The following is a 15,658-nucleotide window of genomic DNA, read 5'->3' on the forward strand; positions in this document are numbered from 1 at the left end:
GCGATCCTGAGACAACAGATTTTAGTTCTGAAAGAAACCAATGCCAGTTGTCATTGGTCTCCTCATCTTCAGAAGCCTCTTTCTTTCCACAAGAATTTGACCCTCCAGACACCAGAGTACTGCTTGAAGCAGGGACCTGCGGAAAGCCACTAATTGCATGCTCAGGATTTGTAGGAGTTGATGTTTGAGCACCTGCTAGATGACTTGAAGAGCTAACTTGGGAAGACACTTTTGAACTGGAAGCAGGTTCATTTAACCAAGAAACTATTGCCTCAACATCAGCAGGCAAATCAGCATTATCAAATTATGCCTGCATGCTCAAGTAATCACATTCATCATCATCATCATTTTTGTAAAACATATAGTCATCATCATCATCATCATAGTTTGACAAATCATCGCAATCATCCATCCCATCATCTCTGTCATTCTGATCTTCATGAATGTGAGGTCTGAATTGGAACTATTGTTATTTTCAAGTTTGGAGATCCCGATGTGGTCCCAGCTATAGTATGTGGATTATCCTTAGTTATAGCCTCCTTATTGTTCTGAAGCTTTTGAGGATTTTTTTCAGAAGTGATTTGTTCGATTTCAACATCCATTGTAGCGCAACAATTTTTAATTTTTCCAAAATAAAAAATAAAATCATCATCGTTGTGTTTGGTGGTCACAATAACCTACTCATATTGGCTACTTCGACAAACTTGCTCAGAATTTGAGTTCCAATTCAAAGGAAAACTTGTTTTTATCATTTCAACTGTAATCACATCTTTGCTGCTAGAATCAGAAATAACATATTTTTTTATCTTTAAACCGTAACATATAATCACGTTCTAGCATTTGACCTACACTCAATAGATTTTGGTCAAGATCAAGTACCAACAAAACATCTTGAATAAATTTAGTACCTTTGGGAGCTTCAATTGCCATAATTCCTTTACCAACAATCTCCAATGTGGTTTTATCGGCCAACTTGACACTACCTTTGGCAGATTCCAACTTCGTAAAATATTCCCGTTTGCTGGTCATGTGTTGAGTGCAACCACTATCCTAAAACCATGTGTTTTTATCATTCAATCTTGTTTCTTCCATCGCCATAAATATAAACTCCTCCTGTTCTTTAACTTCTGAAACGTTGGCTTTTGTGTTTGTTGGTTGTTCTCCTTCTTCACTTTGCAAAATCTTTCAATATGTCCAAGCTTATTGCAATATCTACACTGAAGAGGTGGTTTCTTCCCCTTAAACCTACAATCATCCTCTTTATGATTGGTTTTTCTGCAATACTTACATGGAGGAAAGTTTTCTCTATTCTTGACTTCATTGCGAGAATCGGCTGATTATTTCTACTACAATTAGTAGAAGTTCAGGGATATTACCTTCCTCTTGAATTTGCATCTTTCCTTTGAACTTGGCTTGAAGAGCAGTTTCAGTAGCTTCTTCTAGCCTCAAGGATCTTCTTTGCTCTTGATCTTGAAGAGCATGTACAAGTTCTGAAAGTGATAGTTTTGTGAGATCCTTCGAATCTTCGAGTGAGGAGATCTTTGCTTCAAATCTTTCGGGAAAACTCACAAGAACCTTTTCCACGATTCTTGAATCTGTAAGCTCTTCTCACATAAGTCTGATTTGGTTTACAACCTTCATCAACTTGTTGGAGAATTCTTCAATAGTTTCTGAATCCTTTATTCTGAGAATTTCAAATTCTCTTCTCAGATTTATCACTTTTATTTGCCTAATCTTGTCACTTCCTTGAAATTCTTCTTTCAACTTGTCCCAAGCCTCCTTTGCAGTATCACTCGCCATAACTCTAGTGAAAATTACTTCCGAAAGTCCTGATTGTATGCAAGATAGAACTTTAAAGTTTTTTGCAACCTCTTCTGTGATTCTTAATTTGCGCCATTATTGGATTATCTGGCAAAGGATTTACCTCTCCTCCAACCTCTACCACTTCCCACATCATATACTCGCAAGTATGTTCTCATCTTGATAGCCCAAATTAGATAATTCTCACCAGAAAAAATTGGGGGTGAAGGAAATGAAAAATTCTTGGAAGCCATAACAATATTGACTTTTACGCAAGGTTATTTTTGGGGTCTTCTCTCTCACAGATCCCACAAGAAATTGGCTCTTGATACCAATTGTTGTTCTATAGAACACAGAGAAGAAGAAAACGTTTGAGGATAAAAAAATATTCTGCTTGTTTATTCATTCACATCTGAGAATATAAACAGACAAAAGACTCCTATTCTATTTCTAACTAGGAAACTAATAAAATCCTATTCTACCTTCAACTAGGATACTGATAAATCCTATTCCACCTTCAACTAGGATACTGATAAATACTATTCTATATCAACTTAGATAACTGAATTTCAGAAATAAAATTACTAAACTAAAAAAGAAAAATAATAGCAAATAACTCAATACTTCAACAAGTACTATGTTTTATCTTTTAAAAAAATATTTGATGGTGGTGTCTAAGTCAGCTTGTCCTCAACTCAACTAATTCCACGGGGTACCTTCTACCTTCAACCAACGCAAGTACTGGGTAACTCTGCCCACCAAGACTGGGCAAATGGGAAGAAATCACTTACTGTTTTTAGTTTCCCTTAGGATTTGAACGTGAGACTTCATGACTATCACCAAATCATTGACCACTAAGTCACACACTTCGGTGCTTTTCTCCGTACCATATAATGTTTCTTAGAAGAGGAAACGAAAAGTTAGGTACTAGGTAAGAAGTACGCAACCTAGTATGACTATAATAAATCATAGGGCAGTGAGGAGCACACTCATCCTTCGAGTTTTCCCTTTCCTAAGATCCTAGACGTGGTACTGACAAATGAGCCTCGTTGCTGGTTTGAGCAGTTTGTTGGCAAGTAATAAAGGAAGTATTTGTTCGTTTTGTCTAGAAATATTATTTTCGGTCTATCTATCAACTGAACCAGGGTCTGGGCTCTTTTATGGTATTCGATTTAGGAAATCAGAAGTTTTGATCTTGAAAGAAATAGAAGCTTTTAGGAATGAAGCAGAAACTTATCCATCATAGAAAGAACTAATTCGCTGTTTTCCCATCTTACTAGATGAAAAAAAAAAAGGATGAACGAAAGCATTACAAAACAATAATTTCCACACAGCAAAAATACTTCTTTTTAAGCTTGACCATCATACTCCGGAGTACAAATTTCTTACTTACTCATTTTATTGCCTGTGTGTTTATCAAAGTTTCTCTTTTTAATTATTAGTAGTTTATGGAAGCTATATCATACTAGTGAAAATAGTAGCAATAACCAATCTTCTCGGCATAGTTATAGTATCAAGAGAAAGAATGCAGTTAAATAACTGGCAGAGAGATCATCATCAAAGAAGAAAAGAAAGGATTTGAGCTCACTGTTGCTCTTCAAACTCATTTTTAGTAATATGAACAGATGCTGTTACTCCATCCGGCAGTTGGACCTTCAAAAATGACAAAGAAAACAATTCGCCCCATTGCTTGATATAAAAAGAGGTATACTGTAATAGAAAATTACATATGTATAAGAAAAGGAGCTGCATTTATTATACTGGATCCATAAATATTTCTAGACAATGTTATCCATGTAAATCAAATATATAACTGACAGTAAGTAAATCAAATATCATATAACAAATTGACTACATAAACCATGTCACTGATGTGTGCAGCCATTTTTCAATGCAATGGAAGATGAATCTACTCGATAATAAGGAATACCCCCGATATCATCAGCCAGCCAAACCACTAGGATATTCAATAAGCTCTACTTTTTTCGATAAGGAAATTTTACTGAGAAAAATAGTGGCACTAAGACGATACTTGAACGGTAGAACACATATAACTATAGCTCTTTCCATCTGTCAATATAGTCCAAAGGAGTGGCGAACTGATTTACATTTTCAGTCAGCGCAGTTTTAACAAACGTGACTTCTTGGAGGAAGATCAGCTATTCATGAACTACAGCTTCCAACTAATTAGTTACGTAGGGGAAGAACGAAGCAGAGTAATCAAGACATGTGCTTAATCAGTATCTCCTGTTTAAATAGTTTATAATCTATAACAGCAGAGTCTAGTAAAAATTTAGAGTCGAGCCGATGCATAATTACTCAATCAGTTACATACATGCTCGGAATGCTGCACTAATCTTATCAACAGTCATTGACCTTTCAATGTGAATTTGACGATTATCCAACTCGAGATCAAGTTCTAATTTTCATTGATGGAGAATCAAATTGGATAGGAAGTCATAAGATTTGTTAAGAATATAAAGTAAAAAAACCTCTAGTAGTGATGGGTCTTAAATTTTTGAAGTCCCTTCTTTATTATGGAACAACATTTTAACAAATTTATATACGTACAAAACCATCCATCCTTAGCACCTAGGCCTAACTCAATCCCAAAATCCATGAGGGGAGCATTGTGTAGTCCATTTAAGTAGACCACCAGTTTAATCCTCAAGTTCTATTAAGCTAGTTCAGGAGGATCCAAATCCAGCTTTCTTTATTTATAATGAAGCAGAAATGAGGTGTATGCAAGCTTGAATATTTCACTAATCTTAAGATCAGTTATGATGACATACAACAACAACAACAACAACAACATGCCCGGTATCTTCCCATAAAATCGGGTCTAGGGAGGGTAAAGTATACGTAGTTCATTCCACTACCTCACATGGATGTAGAGAGGTTGTTTTCGATACACCCCCGCTTATGACAAAAAAAATTAGATAGTAATAACCCAGTCTAGAAAAAAATGGATAATATAAGAACATGAAAAAATAGGTAGGTAGTAACCAATCAATAGATAACAACAGAAATAAGACTACTACAAAGTAATACTATACTCGAACTATCAAAAAGAACCAACAACACCAAGATCATACAAGAAAAGCTTTACGACAATTGTCATGGATAACACACTAAAGCACCTCTACCTACTAGAACGAACACACTCCTACCTACTAACCTTCTACCTTACTTACGTCCTCCATGCCTTCCTTTCTAGGGTCATGTCCTCGATAAGTTGTAGCTTCTGCATGTAATGTCGAATCAGCTCCCGTAAATATTTCATCTGTTTACCTCTACCTTGTCGGAATCCATCCATAGCCAATCTCTCGTATCTCCACACTTTTAAAAAAAGTGCACCACCCCCTCACATGCCCGAACTATCTCAACCTCCCTTTCTACATTTTGACTTCTATCTCAACCTCTTTGTAATCTGTTATGAGGAGAAAAAAGAAAGAAGAAACTACAAAGAGGAAAAAGAGAATTAACTTGTTTCATTAATTGAATCTTGTTGTTGTATTTGTACATATACTGTGTAGGCTACTTATATAAAGTTACATGGAGGGATTTATAAAATAATAACCTAACTAACTCATAACAACTACACTTCACAGAGTTAGTTGGTTAACTAACTTCCGCAAATAGTTAATACTTTTTCATTGGATTCACACTTTTGTTGTGAGCTCAATCTTCTTCTTTTCACACTCCCCCTCAAGTTAGGTAATCTCAAATAGATTTAGGATGCCTATTATGATACCCCCAACTTAGGATAAAGAGTCCCACATGGATAAAAAATAAAAGGGATACTGGGTTTATAAGTAGACAAGCCTTACTCCCTAGTGATGAGTTTTAAAGCCGTGCAGGCCTGGGCCTAGAGTAGACAATATCACTAGTGAGTTGGGGAGGTACAGGGGTCTCTTGGGCCTTGATGGTTTGGGATGCCCATTGTGGCAAGGGCCCTGGATCGGGTCATAACAAAATAGTATCAAAGCCGCTCTTGTGTCAGCCCTATCCATGTGGGCCAGAGTTCAAACTGAGTTTAGGCAAATCCTGGTAAGGCAGGGAAAACCTCAGTCCTGAGTCTAGGCAAATCCCATTTGGTGAGGCAAACCTCAACGAGGACGCTGAGTCCATAAGGGGGTGTATATGACACCCCAACTTAGGATAAAGAGTCCCACATTAACAAAATATAGGAGATATAATGGATTTATAAGTACACAAGCCTTACTACCTAGTGACGCATTTTAAAGCCGTGTGGTCCTGGGCCCGAAGCGAACAATATCACTAGTGGGTTGGGAAGTTATAGGGGTATCTTAGACCTAGATTGTTCAGGATGCCAGTCGCGTCCATGGTCCCAGCTCAGGTCGTGACAGTGAGCCTCCCTTATTTTGGAAGGTTTTATTAATTTGACATTGATGTTTCATTTTGTTTTATGGTCTGACTGGGGGCCTTGTCCCAGTATTCAGATAGTAGTGTTTTTGAGTTGTTAGATATTTTACAGACTAGTGTCAGGTGTTTTTGAGTGTTTTATGAACTCATTTTCGTATTGTTCAGCTGAAGTAGAAGAATAACCATGTTTCTGTCAAGTCATGTTTTTCTACATTTTCCTTACGGTATATAAATTGTATATATGATTTATAATTAGAGAAGGACTCTCGGTCTTTCATGGTTCAGGATGTCCGTGGCGACCAGGGCCTCGTTTCAGGTCGTGACTCCTATCTCGGACATCAATTGTTCATGTTGAGCTCTACTAAGACCTTTAGTTAGCACATCATTCGGTTGATCCTTAGTAGGAATATAGTTGACTGTTACTAGTCCTTTACTGATCTTCTCCCTTATAAAATGGAAGTTTATTTCAATGTGTTTGGTCTGCTCATGATATACAGGATTAGATACATCTACATAGTAGATTTGTTATCAGATTGGTTGACACTAATCCCAATCTCCTTAAGTAGTCCTAGTAACCAAACCAATTCAACCACAGTTGCAGCAATGCTTTTGTATTCGGCTTCAACTAAACTTCTCAAAATGGGGTTCTGCTTTTCAGATTTCTAGGAAATAGTAGTTGCTCCTATCTTCACTAAATATCCAGTAATGGATCTTCTTAAGAATGGACATGATGCCCAATTTATATCATAACCTACTTAAACATTAGTATTTACTTGACTGGATATCAATGATCCTTGTCCAGGTTTCTTCTTAATGTACTTGACCAGTCTAATGGTTGTATCCATATGGTATTTCTTTGGTTGTTATAGGAACTAGCTAAGAGTTTGGACATTGTAATCAATGTCTGGCCTGGTCATTGTGAGATACAATGGTTTTCCTATAAGCCTCTAATAAGCATGAACATTTACTGGTGGATCATTGGTTCCTTGTTCATTCTTATAGACATAGTCATCATAATCCTTAGTAGTCAACTTGATGTTTATATCAATAGGTGTGTCACCTGGTTTAGCTGCACTAAGTCCCAGCTGAGACACAAGTTCTAGTACATATTTCCTTTGGTGCATCATTATACCTTCTTTTGATCTTATAAATTCAATACCCAAGAAAAATCTGAGTTCACCTAGATCTTTTATCTTGAAGGTTTATTGTATCTTGTATCTTGTATTTTGTATCTTCAATTAGTCTTAGAGTGTATCTTGTGATTAACATATTATCTACATAGACTGGGACAATGGTAATACCTTCAATGTTGTGCTTTATGTATAGAGAATAGTCTAGTTGACTCTACTTGAATCCCATTTTCATCAAAGCTTCAGATAACTTGGCATTCCACTCCATGGGAGCCTGTTTGAGACCATATAGGAATTTCAAGAGTCTACACATAAGTTTCTTCTCTCCCTGAATCTTGAATTCCTGTGGAAGGTCTATGTAAATCTCTTCGTGAAGATCACCTTGTAGAAAAGCATTGTATACATCAATTTGATGTATGTACCACTATTTTTAAGCTGCTATAACAAGAATTGTTCTCACTATTTTCATCATAACAATAGGTGAGAATGTCTCTTGGAAGTCTATTCCCTCTTATTGACTATAACCTTTGGCAACCAACCTAGCTTTGAATCTTTCTACCTCACTAGTAACTTTGTATTTTAATTTAAAGATCCATTTGCAGCCTATAGGTTTCTTTCCTTCAAGTATACTAGTGATCGCCCAAGTTTGATTCCCTTCAAGTGCATCAATCTTATTCTTCATTGCTTCTATCCATCTAGGATCTTTCATAGCTTCACTTTAGTTGGTAGGTTCGGTAGAAGTAGATGCATTTTCTATGCATGCCTTGTTATTAGGAGATAGTTTTCATAAGTCAAGTATTTACAAAAAGAGTAGGGTCCTTCCTGAAGAATGTTTAGGGATACAAAGCCCTTTAGCCATAAGGGTGCCTTTCTTGTTTTGGTAGTCCTTCTTATAGGTATTAGTACTTGCTGCCCAGCTAGAGGTATGTCTGTAATCTGATCCTGATCAACCTGTATCTCTGAAACTTGTTCTTGCAGCATGTGATCAATAGGTTCATTTGATATTGGTTGAGCATTTGATGTATCCTGTAAGTGGCTCATATGTTGTGTATCCATATCTGACCAATGCAATAAGGTTTCATGTAGTTTATCGGGTGTAATCTATTGAGATTTAGGTACTCTTTATTTGAAAGGGAACACATCTTATCTGAAGCTGATATCTCTGTTAACAAAGTACACCTTATCAATACAATCATATAGTAGATAGCCTTTCTGAGTTTCAGAGTAGCCCATTAAAATACAGTCCCTAGTTCTAGGTTAAATTTTATCTGTTTTTTGAACTACTTTAGCATAACATAAACAACCTAAAGTTCTCATATGACTGATGTTAGGGTTCTTCCAATACGGTTTTTTATATGGAGATATGTGATCTAATAGAGTAGTAGGCAGCTTATTAATGATATAGAAAACTGCTTTGACACACAGACCCCAGAATTTCATATGTATTGCACCTTGAAATCTTAGAACCCTAGTCACTTCTCAAATATATTTGTGCTTTCTTTCAGCCACTCCATTCTGTTAAGGGCTGTAGGCACATGATGTTTGATGGATAATGCCTCACTTTGTGAACAAATTATGGCATACTCAGTTTACAAACTCACTTCCATTATAATTCCTAATGATTTTAATGTTTTTATCAAATTGAGTCTTAACAAACTGAATGAATTAAGAAATTGAAACACACACATCAGACTTAAGCTTAAGTAAGTAGATCCAATTCATTATAGAGTAGTCATTAACCATTGTTAAGAAATATCTATTTCCTTCAAATGTAGGAAATTTATAGGGCCCTCATACATTCATATGAATTGACTCAAAGATGCTAGAAGTCTTAACATATGTAGCAGGAAAAAAAATTCTGACTTGCATAGCACATGGATAAGATACACACTTAGAGATATTACTAGTTGATATACTCTTATCTATGGATATGATTCTTTTGAGTACATTATTTGAAGCATGTCCTAGTCTTTTATGCCATAACACTATATCTAGCTTATTAGTATTACTGGCAGAATCACAAATAGAACTAGAGACCAAATCAGTAAGTGCAGTTGGTCTTTGAGTAATCATCTCAGCATCATTCTTAGTAGTGGTATTGGCAAAGATGTATTGCCCATCAGCTTCTCTATCAATCCCCATCACCTTCCTATTGTAATGATCCGAAAACACACACAAATTAGGATAAAAAGTAACAAGGCAGTGTAAATCTTTAATAAGTTTAGATACTAAAAGTAAGTTGAATTTAAACAAAGGTAAGTGAAAGATATTAGTAATAGTGTCCTGTTTAAATACATTACATGCCCTAACATAAGTGTGTAGAGATATATCTCTATTTGGTAGGTATACACTCTTTGTCACATTAGTGATAGTTATAGATGTGTGAATTATAGCTCTGAGATCTGCAACAATGTGATTGCTTGCACTAGTGTCTATAATCCATGGACCCTTATAGGTGGAGTCTACTAAATCTACCCTTTTACCTGCAGCATGAGCTGAGTATTTAGTCTTGTTTTCTTTGTTTAGTAAATGTAATATCTGAGCATATTGTTCATTAGTAAAGAAGCATGGAATTGACTAGTATTCAGATGCTTCCATCATGGATTTGATAGTAGTTGTAGTGCTAGGATCTTGAGTCCTTGTACGTTGAATGACCTGTATAATTTATTCTGCATTCTCACTTTCAGTACTGCATGTTGCATTTTCACTTGCACTAGATCCAATTCTTTTCATAAACTTGAAATTAGCAAGGTAACCTACTACTTTCTAGCAGTTTTCTCTTGTGTACCCCCCAATTTTGAAGATTTCACAGTATAATATTTGATGCCTTCTTTGTTGTTTGTGTTATTGATCTCCTCTCATGAATGTTAATTTATTTCCTCTAGAATACGGTTCTTTTCCTCTTAAGAACTTAGCTGACTCATATCCAGTTGATGTAGGATTAGACCAAAGAATACCAGCAATAGCTTCTACAGCCTTTTGACTCTCATCATTAATCACCATGACATATGCTTGGTTGATGTTTGGTAGAGGATTCATTAACAAGATTTGACTTCTTGCCTGTGCATACGATTCATTTAACCCAATCAAGAATTAAAACATCTTAGGTTTTTGAAGACGAGCCACATAATCTTTTGAAGTCTCACAACCACATCCTGGGATAGGTACTAAAGCCTCAAAATCTTCCCATAAATCTTTCAATCTAGAATAATAGAGTGATATTAAAGCTGCTTTGTGAGATAAAGTAGTAATTTTTTTATTAAGGTTTACGGTTCTTCAACCATCCACCTTGTTGAACCTCTCACAAAGATCACTCCACACAGCCTATGCACTAGTAGCATATATAATTCCTCCAAGTAGACTTTTAGCTACAAAACTCATGATCCAGGATAGAACAATTGCATTCACTCTTTCCCTGTGGTTCCTTATTTTAAAATAAAATTTATCTTTAGAACAAGAACCATCTACCATTCCTATCTTGTTCCTTCCTAACAATGCTAATCTCATAGATTTAAACCACATTGAAAGGTTTCAATTCCAGTGAGCTGAAAGGAAATAATCTGCAAGCTACTTACATCTGAGGGATGTAGAAATAGTGGATGATTGTAGTCAATCCCAACAAAATTCTGAGATCCATTTACTCCATTGGTAGAGCTTGCATACTCCTCAACATTTGCACCATTATTGAGAGCTGGTTTCTTGAGGTTCTTGAATACTACTCTTGTGCGAGATTTCTTTGGCGTTGAAGTTAGTAGATTGCTGCAGAGAACAGTAAACAACATCACAATTAGATCGATGCTCTGATACCATAAATTTAATCAGAATTCATTATGTATGAATTCTGTAATCCGTTATGAGAAGAAATAAATAAGAAGAAACATTAAAGAGGAAGAAGAGAAGTAACTTATTTCATTGTTTGAATCTTGTTGTTGTATCTCTACATTTACTGAGTAGGCTACTTAAATAGAGCTACCTAGAAGGATCTAGAAGATAATAACCTAACTAACTCATAACAACGACACTTCACAGAGTTAGTTGGTTAACTAACTTTCGAAAATAGTTAATACTGTTTTATTTGTTTCACACTTTTGTTGTGAGCTCAATCTCCTTCTTTCAACAAACGTCGTCCTGTGGCACATCTAATTTTCATTAGATTTTCTTGAACAAGATAATTTATAAAATTCTAACACTTGCTTCCTCAAATGTTTCTCCCCAATCCTCATCTTTCCCTTATTCAATATTCTTCTTTTTCACTGCATATTTAAAAGAGCTAGGAGGGTTAAGAGAACAATATCACAACCCCATCATTTTTGTCGTCTTCATATAGACAAAAAGTTTTGACAGTAAAACAATGCATCTAGTTACTAGGTGTCTAAGTAAATTGTTCCTTTTAAAAATTGTTGTTCTAGGGGTTATGAAATTTTATTAAATATCAACAATAAGCCCCGTTTATGGATAAACAATGCAAAGTTACATCATTAACATTCACAACCTGCATTACCATTGCCCTAATAAAAGAAATTCGCAATATTCCATTCAAGGAAAGCTATTTTTAGATGGACAAAAAAATTGGCAAATTATACTATAGAAAAGACAATGCAAGTTGTGAGATTTTAAAATAATGTATCTTTGCATTGGCTAGCCATATAGTGTCAATTTAAGATAGTGTAAATTTTGTTATCAAAGTAGAACAACTATTTCCAAAAGTAACAGTTTGCTTTGATTTTCAGTTAAATAGATGCACTATTTCACGATCAAACTTTGTTTGTATATGATCACAAGAAAAATGGAGTTATAAAATTGTTCTCCTATTTCTTCTAGTCTCTTTAGCATAGGTGGAAGAGAAGAACAATGACTAAGGGAATGACGGAGATCGTGGAGAGAAGATCGAGAAAGCAAAAGGAAGAGTTTTATGAGTTATCAAAATCAGGTCTGCCACATGAGGGAATTAATTTCAGACAACTATTTTGATACCATTAATGAGTTAGATCAATGCATCTATTATTTATTACGGTTTTTTTTGCTTGGTTTATTGATTATTTTTCCGTTTACGTCTTCTATGTCTCGGGGACACTTCCCTTGGATGAAATGAGAAAATATTGAAGAGTTCAGATCTAAAGCCTACTGTTCCTGTATGATGTAACTATTCATACATGAACTGATGATAATTATTTTTTATGACTAACACATGAAGTGATGATGTAATGTAACAATGTAGATATAATTTAGTCTGACACAGTGGACTTGCTGAAATCACCACTCACCCAGAGAACTGACGTTAAGATTTTTTAATTACAAGGCATCAGAACTGATGCTAAGATTAGTGCAACCAGGAGCGGACTTATGTGCAATTCTTGATTAACCTAATATAGACTAGACATAATTATATAAAAATATTAAAAATTAATATAAGATTAAAAAAAAAACACTCCAAAAATTAAGAAGATAGCTAAGTTCTTTCGTTTTCAAGTGGCACCTTAAAGCTTTGGGCATCAATTAGTATGTTCGAACCTCACGGGCACCCACGACCCCTAAATCATAGATATGCCACTAAGTGCAGAATTTAATGCTTGCATATCATTTCAGTTCTTTAATAAATGAAATACGATTTTTAGGATTTGGATCCTCTCCTAATAAGCTAGATTATATATGGAACTTAAGTGATTATATAGATTTGCGCAATCCTTTTCTCATGAACTTTATTTTGAAGTTAAGTTAGGTCTAGATGTCATATTTTTACAGATATTATGGATGATTTATTATGCATGGAAATTTGTAAGAATGATTTTCCATGATATAGAAGATTACTTGAACATTTGAACAATTTAAGAGCCATCACCAGTAAATTATTGTGCTAAGATTCTTAAAAGATCATATGATTCCGATTCAATTTGACTCTCTATCAATAAAGATAAACATCTGATTCAAGTAAGATAATCATCAAGTTTACCATGAAGGACCAATAATTACTTTAAGCATTTGCGAAATCAAATTTGTATGTGCCTGTGTCAACAAGGATTTGTTTAAGTTGCAATGAAGAACTGGAATTAGCTGAAAAAATAGGTTAAGTGCTGCATCTGGCTAAGCCAATGCTTCAGTGCAGTCACCAAGGTGTATACCTTAATTCAAAAGGGAGTGGTCCTGATTACGAGGCAACATTAATGATAACTCTCTCTCTAAAATGTGAATAAATTAGTTCTTTTGTACATATAAGTATTATTCTCCGATTTAATTTGCTTATTATTCCAAGACTAGCTCGTGTACACCTCAATTGATTCTAGGTAGTACCAATCACCTCCTGTCAGTGACAATTGACAAGTACCATATAGTTTTGGCCACCCAAGGCTAAGACATATATGAAGAAATAACCTATTATTTTTGTATTTACCGAAATTTGAATATGAGACCTCATGGTTGTCAAGTCACTTCAGTTGACCACAAGGCCACACCCTTCCGTGATCATTTCCATTTACTCCTTAATTCTTCTTTATTTTCTATTAAATCTTTAATACACCTCATAACTTGTTCGCTCTTTCTACTTTGGTTAAACCAGCTTATTTCTGCATTAGAATAACAGCTATATTCCACAATAGTGTCTATTTCAGCATAATGGAAAGCAAATACGAGTATTCTACCACATTTAGTTTGAATATCTCCGAGAAACCATACATGCAATCAAAACATCAAAAATAAATCTTTCATTCCGTGAGAATGATACTTACAAACATTATTGGTGCTCACAAGAAGATAATGTTTGAGGTAGCTTTTAGTAATTTTCTAATATGAAAGAGAAAAATAAAAGCATGTTTTTTGTTGCAATAAAAGTATCAAGTACTGATTTCAATATTGTCTTGTGTTAAATCTTTCTTTCTAACTGTAGGATCCGTTGAACGAACCTTCCTTTACTTCTCTTACCCTCGTAATCTTATTGTTGCTTAAAGCGTGTGGCATAGAAATACTATGGTTCCGCAAGAACTTACAGTGTGTCCATGCAACATCACACTATAAAAATTTACAACAGGCTTGACTAATAGTTATAAATAACATGATATGATGCATACCACATTGCTTTTGTCTTCACCCGAATGCATCATTTAAGCACCCTCTGCCGCAAATTTGCGAACACCAAAAACTTAACAAAGTTATGGTCTTTAATAATTTGGGCTCCCTATTAAGGAAGTGCGAATTTGATCGCCAAGATGAAAATGTTTATTTTCTTACTACTATTACATACACAACAACATACTTCTTGCTATTAAAGATAAATAAATAAAATATATTCATAAATGAAATAATTAAAAAAAAATACCAATGCTGGTATATATTAAATTATAAAATCAGAAATACCCTTTCAACAAAAAAAATAACCTTGACCCATGAATATTTTTTAAAATCAAAGAGAAATTCTGAAAAAAAAAAAAAACAAGTTTATTCTATTTCTTTCGTGTGGAATCCTTTAAACACTAGAAAATGTTTTAAAAAATTGGATAACATCAACAATGGTAAATGTTTTAAAAAATTGGATAACATAAGAATTCTCACTCAAACACAAAATATTTAAGGCCAAAAAGGTAAAGTAATATTTTCTAATAAACAAATTAATTTAATGTGTGTTAACCCTACAACCAAAAAAATATTAAAAAAGGGCCTATCCATAAAAATATTATTTTTAAAACAATTGCAAACTTCTCAAAAGCAGCTTCATTCAATCTCTCATATGAAGTTTCTCCAACACTGATAAAGTTATTAGAAAGATTGATAACACCAAAATTCCTCCCATTAAGCCAATGAGATAGACTCACAAATATCTGGAGAAGAGAAAAAAGATGGAATAATGTAAGCTAAAAAATAAGAGTTAATTAAAAGTGGTTAAACATCTTAAACAATCAAGTGAGTACTCCCTAAAATCACAAACAATCAAATGTGTGTTTACCTTTTTAAAAATAAAAGAACCTAAAACCATAGAAATCAAGTTTCTCAAAAATCTGTAAACTTTTTCTTAAGAGAATCGATTGAAAGCATTTTTAATAAATGGTTAGAATGCAAAGTCAAAATCTAAAGCTTCTTTAAGCTTATTCAAAAAGAGAAGTCTAAATACATTTACAAGATACATTGCGAGAAAATGTAACTTATTAATTCTTTTATAACTGTGTGTTTTCAATTCTCCTTGAACGTAAGAATTCATTTGATGAGTTAGTTCTTGATAAGTTACTTCATTCCTTGAACGGATGAATTCATTTGGTGAGGAGTTAATTCATTCAATTCACCATTAACTCACTCTTGTTACATCCTTTGTTCTTCACCTATATAAACCACTCTATTTGAGAACAAAAGACATACCA

At 34.4% G+C, this 15,658-nt stretch overlaps 1 protein-coding gene across 1 annotated transcript; it reads right to left on the reverse strand.

Annotated features, from left to right (window-relative positions):
• Positions 1-1,073: 1,073 nt before the first annotated feature.
• On the reverse strand, positions 1,074-2,054 carry LOC124885715. The gene is made up of 4 exons (XM_047393966.1): positions 1,925-2,054; positions 1,636-1,829; positions 1,377-1,575; positions 1,074-1,333 (listed from the first exon to the last, which is right to left on the reverse strand). The coding sequence occupies exons 1-4, from the start codon at positions 2,052-2,054 to the stop codon at positions 1,074-1,076; spliced, it is 783 nt and encodes a 260-aa protein (XP_047249922.1).
• Positions 2,055-15,658: the final 13,604 nt, after the last annotated feature.

The sequence above is a fragment of the Capsicum annuum genome, chromosome 7 (genome assembly GCF_002878395.1).
Source record: "Capsicum annuum cultivar UCD-10X-F1 chromosome 7, UCD10Xv1.1, whole genome shotgun sequence".
NCBI lineage: Eukaryota > Viridiplantae > Streptophyta > Magnoliopsida > Solanales > Solanaceae > Capsicum > Capsicum annuum.